The sequence below is a fragment of the Staurois parvus genome, unplaced genomic scaffold (assembly GCF_062004578.1).
Source record: "Staurois parvus isolate SC_StPar_1 unplaced genomic scaffold, SC_StPar_1.0 ptg000762l, whole genome shotgun sequence".
Taxonomy (NCBI): domain Eukaryota; kingdom Metazoa; phylum Chordata; class Amphibia; order Anura; family Ranidae; genus Staurois; species Staurois parvus.
The window spans coordinates 169,067-176,019 of NW_028318558.1; the positions used below are offsets into that span (position 1 = coordinate 169,067).

A 6,953-nucleotide genomic window follows, 5' to 3' on the forward strand; every position below is an offset into this window, starting at 1 on the left:
CAGAACAGGGCTCATGGAACGATGGTCCCCAGAACAGGGCTCATGGAACGATGGTCCCCAGAACAGGGCTCATGGAACGATGGTCCCCAGAACAGGGCTCATGGAACGATGGTCCCCAGAACAGGGCTCATGGAACGATGGTCCCCAGAACAGGGCTCATGGAACGATGGTCCCCAGAACAGGGCTCATGGAACGATGGTCCCCAGAACAGGGCTCATGGAACGATGGTCCCCAGAACAGGGCTCATGGAACGATGGTCCCCAGAACATGGCTCATGGAACGATGGTCCCCAGAACATGGCTCGTGGAACGATGGTCCCCAGAACATGGCTCGTGGAACGATAGTCCCCAGAACAAGGCTCGTGGAACGAATGCTCCCCAGAACAAGGCTCGTGGAACGATCGCCCCCCAGAAAATGGCTCAAGGAACAATGGCCCCCCAGAAAATTGCTTGCGGAACAATGGCCCCCCAGAAAATGGCTAATGGAACAATTGCCCCCAGAAAATGGCTCACGGAACGATCGCCCCACAGAAAATGGCTCATGGAATGATCGCCCCCCAGAAAATAGCTGATGGAACGATCGCCCCCCCCAGAAAATGGCTGATGGAACGATCGCCCCCTCCAGAAAATGGCTCCTGGAACAATCTGAAGAATGAAGTGAGCAATTAAAATGGACCTGTCAATACGGATATTTTTTCAAGTACAGCATATTATTGTGTCATTGTAACCCTTCCCGGCATCTATTCCCTCACAGACATGACAGCGCTCCCCCCGGCAATGCCTTCCTCTGCTTTCCCCTCCAGAAGAACGGCATTAGCCTGTCACCATCGACTTCCTGAGAGGTCGACTCAGAGATGAGACCATCATGTAATACCCGGCGTTTGTGCACTTTTTGGCTATGTTCACAAATGCCTGTCACAGATCAGCCCCCTGCCGCAGCCTCTGGCTCGCTACAAAGTTACAATGTACAGTCTGATCACTGAGGGGGAGGGGAGACTGAGGAAATGCTTCCTCCTCCTTCTACAAAGTTACAATGTACAGTCTGATCACTGGGGAAGAAAGGACTGAGGAAATGCTTCCTCCTGTCTGCAGCAGACTGATGATGTCATCTCATCCTAGGTAAAGTCACTGAATGGAGCTCAGCGTTGGCTTTGTAATGCTGTAAAGATGGAACTTTTTGGAAAACCGATCCGATTGGTGTAGAGGGTGATGTGTCGGGAATATTTTCAGACCCGTGACTGGTGGGTTTGTTTTCATTGGATAGCCCAGGGTGGATCCCCCCAATGAAACTTACTCAGTCCAATCTTGGCCAAGTGCATTCGGTTGACCCAGGAGATCTTGCTCAGTGGATTCGGAGTGAGGAAAAGGACCATGAAGCTCATTGGACGCCCTGACCTGGAGGGAGGGGTGAAAAAATGAGGATATAGAACATTGCACATGGCGGGGGGACGACAAGAGTGGATGGTGCAATATAAACTGGACGATCCCAATCCCAAGCTTCCTGGCCATTGGCTCCAGAAGAACCCTCCATCTTCACAAACTTTTCTAGTTGCCCATAAACAAGGGCGGACTGACAACTCATGGGGCCCCCGTGCAATAAGGAATCATGGGGCCCCCGTGTCCTTGCCCACAATCAAAGCACACCCAAAAAAAAGCCTATAAAAATGTACCAGGGGCATTTCATGGGGCCCCCTACTGACCCCCGGCCCTCGAGCAGTGCTCGAGTGCTTGAATGGTCAGTCCGTCCCTGCCCATAAATATCTCAGGTGGCCTCATTAACCAATAGTAAGGAGCAAGCCCATATGGCTTTGTAGTGACTCCGCCCCCCCATCGCCCCCAGTCACTCCCACTCACTTGTCTGATTTTCGGGGCATCTGGAGCTGCAGGCGGAGGTGACACTTGTTGGCGGACTGGATTTCCTCCTCTTTCAGCCTGATGAGCCTCTGAAGACCTAAACACCAATCCTGGGCCACCGTCATGTTCAGGTTCTGACAGAAGAAGAATTCAGGAAGAAGTCAGAACTATTTCTAAGTGGATAAAACACCAGTCAGGTCTACAGAGCGCTGGCAGCAGCTTTTATTTGTTGGGGGGGGGGGGGTGAAGAGATTGGACGAGGTTTCAAAGAAATTATGCTGAAAATTAGCCTCCAAAGGTTCTTGACCTAAAGACAGCCAGGCAGCTGGCATTTTCAGAAGGATCTCAGTAGTAGCGGCCGTTTTTCTCAGTATGGGCTTTTGAAATAAATCTGGGCTCCAGTGAGGGGCCCCCGATGGGACTCACCTGATAGGTGCCATGTAGGGTGCTGATGAGCTGTGTGATGTGCTCCACCACCTCCAGGTCCTTCTTGATGTCCTGCAGCTCCTGGTACAGCCGAGGAGACCCCAGGGACACTTTATCTGAGGGGACAGAGACATGAATGGGACATGTGCTCAATGCCGAGCCTCCTATTTGGGGAGGTTTCGGGGGACTTACTCTGACCAGCAGAGGGCGACTGTTTCTTGCTAGCTGACTGTTGGCTGGTTGCCGTTTCCTTCTCCATCATGTTCCCTTCTTGTCCAAATTCTGCCACGTGGAGCTGGGACAATGCCGCGTTCCACTTCAGCACGTAGCGGGGTCCTAGTGGGACCAGATTACCGATGTCCGGCTGTCCCCTGGTCAGTGGAGGGAACGGAGGTCAGGACCACGTAAAAAGGGAAACCATGCTAGATTAAGAATTAGAGGTTGCTTTTTAATGATTAGGAAACCCCCCGTTACTGTTTTCTGTGTCCCCTTGAGGGAGGTTGTTCCTAGTTGTCCCAGTAACCATTGTCACAGGTGTAGCAATATGTTATTTTATAGAACTGCCACTAGGTGTCTCACTACTGAGATACCAAGGATGGATGGAACACTTGTTGGTTCTTTTTGTAGTGAGACATCTAGTGGCGGAACTGCAGTACAACATGCTGGTTCTCCAATTGGTATTACAGTAGTGGGACATCTAGTGGCAGAACTGCAGTACAACATGCTGGTTCACCTATTGGTATTACAGTAGTGGGACATCTAGTGGCGGAACTGCAGTATAACATGCTGGTTCACCTATTGGTATTACAGAGGTGAGACATCTACTGTAGTGGCAGAACTGCAGTACAACATGCTGGTTCACCTATTGTTATTACAGTAGTGGGACATCTAGTGGCGGAACTGCAGTACAACATGCTGGTTCCCCTATTGGTATTACAGTAGTGGGACAACTAGTGGTGGAACTGCAGTACAACATGTTGGTTCTCCTATTGGTATTACAGTAGCGAGACATCTAGTGGCAGAACTGCAGTATAACATGCTGGTTCTCCTATTGGTATGACAGTAGTGGGACATCTAGTGGCGGAACTGCAGTACAACATGCTGGTTCACCTATTGGTATTAAAGTAGTGGGACATCTAGTGGCAGAACTGCAGTACAACATGCTGGCTCACCTATTGGTATTACAGTAGTGGGACGTCTAGTGGCAGAACTGCAGTACAGCATGTTGGTTCTCCTATTGGTATTAAAGTAGTGGGACATCTAGTGGCAGAACTGCAGTACAACATGCTGGCTCACCTATTGGTATTACAGTAGTGGGACGTCTAGTGGCAGAACTGCAGTACAGCATGTTGGTTCTCCTATTGGTATTACATTAGTGAGACATCTAGTGGCGGAACTGCAGTACAACATGCTGGTTCTTCTATTGGTATTACAGTAGTGGGACATCTAGTGGCGGAACTGCAGTATAACATGCTGGTTCACCTATTGGTATTACAGTAGCGGGACGTCTAGTGGCAGAACTGCAGTACAACATGCTGGTTACAGTAGTGAGACATCTAGTGGCAGAACTGCAGTACAACATGCTGGTTCTCCTATCGGTATTACAGTAGTGGGACATCTAGTGGCAGAACTGCAGTATAAAATACTGCCACAACAGTGAGCCAAAGTGATGGCAAATTGAAGAGGTTATAGTTGTCACCAAAACAGGAACAGAGAGGAAATTCTTCCAGTGACAGCAAGAAGGCCATTTCCTTCACTTTAGCCAAATTCCTAATCACTTCCTGTTGTGTCTCTGGATGAGGAAGTGGGAGGAAATGCCCCTAATGGAGACACAGACATCATATAAAAAAAAAAAAAAAAAAACGAAATCCTGGCAGAGGTGTGAACTCTTCTACACTCCATGCAAAAGTAATACATTTTCAATTCAAAGGAAATATTTTTTTCCTATTTTTATTCTGATATTTGATTAGATTATAACTTGCAGGGGGACCCGGCAGAAAAGCGAACCCATTGCCATCGGTCATTCGCTGTCGAAGCTGCAAGGCACATCTGCTTTTAATCAATTTTTGCCATAACAAAATATTAATAAACTGAAAACTGATACATTCAAGAAGAAGGGACCCCACTGCGGTCTGGGGCCCCATGTAGAAGAGTCAGCCCCCCCCCCCCCTTTCCTGCAGGATAGGCTCACTTGAAGTTGATGTTGGCGCACACCAGCACGTCGTTCAGGAGGAAGAGTTTGCGTTCTTTAGATTTAAGAAGTTGTCCTTTCTCCCCGTACACCATCTCGGTGAGAGTCTCACACAGGAGGAGCTGATGTTGTCCGGAGCTCAGACTCTGCAGACAGACAGGGAGAGGTAAAAACACAGAGCCCCCAACACAGAGGAGACAGGATAAAATGTGCAAGTGTTCTGCTGCCACCTGCTGGACATTATGCATATTTACAACAAAATATTCTACAGTCAGCCATCAATACAGAAGTTTGACTTTAAAAAAAGGAATACCGATAAACGTTTTGCTTAGAAAAGGTTTCTTTTTTTTTTTTTTTGCTACCTATACATAATAAAGTGATCAGCATGAAAGAACGATGTTATAATTTAAATGGCAGTCCAGAAATTAAGCAAATAAGTAATAAAAACTGCAGGACACACATTGCATCCTCCTTCAGTCTTTGCCCCTCATTTCAGCCTCCAGCTCCCAGGGGGGTCTCACCTTATGCAGGGGGGTCTCACCTTATGCAGGGGGGTCTCACCTTATGCAGGGGGGTCTCACCTTATGCAGGGGGGTCTCACCTTATGCAGGGCGCTCCTCTCATTTATACTCTTGCACAGCTGCTGGATTTCTGCCACCTGGTCGGCGAGCCTCTTCTGTTCGTTCAGCTTCTCGGCCAGAGTCTCCAGCTCGGTCAGAGCCAGCTGCAGCGACAGGCGGTCCGGGTGGCCCCGTGGTGTGTTCTTCAACATGTCCTGTCAGAGAGATGACCGACACAGGGGCCACAGTGAGAGAGAGTGGGGGCCACAGTGAGAGAGGGGAGAGACAGAGGGGGGAGAAAGAGCAAGAGAGCGAGGGAGGGGCAGAAAGAGCGAGAGAGAGGCAGAAAGAGAGCAAGAGAGAGGGAGGGCAGAAATAGCGAGAGAGAGGCGGAAAGAGCGAGAGAGAGGCGGAAAGAGCGAGAGAGAGGCGGAAAGAGCGAGAGAGAGGCAGAAAGAGAGCGAGAGAGAGGCAGAAAGAGAGCGAGAGAGAGGCAGAAAGAGAGCGAGAGAGAGGCAGAAAGAGAGCGAGAGAGAGGCAGAAAGAGAGCGAGAGAGAGGCAGAAAGAGAGCGAGAGGGGCAGAAAGAGAGCGAGAGGGGCAGAAAGAGAGCGAGAGGGGCAGAAAGAGAGCGAGAGGGGCAGAAAGAGAGCAAGCGAGCGAGGGGCAGAAAGAGCGAGCGAGGGGCAGAAAGAGCGAGCGAGAGGCAGAAAGAGAGCAAGAGAGAGGGAGGGCAGAAATAGCGAGAGAGAGGCGGAAAGAGCGAGAGAGAGGCGGAAAGAGCGAGAGAGAGGCGGAAAGAGCGAGAGAGAGGCAGAAAGAGAGCGAGAGAGGGGCAGAAAGAGAGCGAGAGAGGGGCAGAAAGAGAGCGAGAGAGGGGCAGAAAGAGAGCGAGAGAGGGGCAGAAAGAGAGCGAGAGAGGGGCAGAAAGAGAGCGAAAGAGAGCAAGCGAGCGAGCGAGGGGCAGAAAGAGCGAGCGAGGGGCAGAAAGAGCGAGCGAGGGGCAGAAAGAGCGAGCGAGGGGCAGAAAGAGCGAGCGAGGGGCAGAAAGAGCGAGCGAGGGCAGAAAGAGCGAGCGAGGGGCAGAAAGAGCGAGCGAGGGGCAGAAAGAGCGAGCGAGGGGCAGAAAGAGCGAGAGAAAGCGGCAGAAAGAACGAGAGAAAGAGGCAAAGAGAAAGAGAGAGGGAGAGGCAGAGAGAAAATGCAGGGGTCCAGAGGCTTCTGGGGGATGGGCAAGCATTACCTGCAGGAGGAGGATGAACTGGGGAAACCGCTGGATGGGTTTTACCATCAGTCCATAGAGTGTCACCCGGTCCGGACTCGCCGCTTGTTTCTTCTGAGAAAGACACAAATAGAACGGATTTGTAGAAGAACATTGCCGCCATCTACAACTTGGTGTACTAGATTAGTGTTACAGAATATAAATGTATATTTTTTTTTCCATTATTATTTATTATATTTTATATCTCATCATCCCAAACCCTCATCTCACCCTCAGGAACTCCAGGAAGGCGGGTTTGGTCAGACAGGCCTTCTTGATCAGGTTCATGGCGTTTGTGAAGTTATTGACGTATTCGCTGTACACATCCAGCACCATGGACTTGGAGAACTGCGATCAGCAGCAGAGAATTAGAGGAAACCGAGCAGAAAACTTGTATTCATTATTATACATTTATATAACTCTGACCTATACCGCAGCGCTGTACAGAGATCACTGAGCCAGTCCCATCAGTCTCTGTACCAGAGGAGCTTACACTCTAATGTCCCCTCCCCCACAGTCACATCAGTCTCTGTACCAGAGGAGCTTACACTCTAATGTCCCCTCCCCCACAGTCACATCAGTCTCTGTACCAGAGGAGCTTACGCTCTAATGTCCCCTCCCACACAGTCACATCAGTCTGTGCACCAGAGGAGCTTACGCTCT

At 50.1% G+C, this 6,953-nt stretch overlaps 1 protein-coding gene across 1 annotated transcript in view; it reads right to left on the reverse strand.

The window, feature by feature from the left end:
• Nucleotides 1–6,678, reverse strand: part of ARHGEF10L (Rho guanine nucleotide exchange factor 10 like) — a 33,439-nt gene extending 26,761 nt beyond the window's left edge. Inside the window, exons 1-8 of the mRNA XM_089654394.1 lie at nucleotides 6,522–6,678; nucleotides 6,273–6,365; nucleotides 5,072–5,245; nucleotides 4,471–4,616; nucleotides 2,472–2,650; nucleotides 2,280–2,395; nucleotides 1,854–1,987; nucleotides 1,294–1,394 (exon numbers count right to left, since the gene is read on the reverse strand). Coding sequence (XP_089510520.1) covers nucleotides 1,294–1,394; nucleotides 1,854–1,987; nucleotides 2,280–2,395; nucleotides 2,472–2,650; nucleotides 4,471–4,616; nucleotides 5,072–5,245; nucleotides 6,273–6,365; nucleotides 6,522–6,626 — 1,048 coding nt within the window. The 5' untranslated portion in view covers nucleotides 6,627–6,678. The remainder of the gene's footprint in view (nucleotides 1–1,293; nucleotides 1,395–1,853; nucleotides 1,988–2,279; nucleotides 2,396–2,471; nucleotides 2,651–4,470; nucleotides 4,617–5,071; nucleotides 5,246–6,272; nucleotides 6,366–6,521) is intronic.
• Nucleotides 6,679–6,953: the final 275 nt, after the last annotated feature.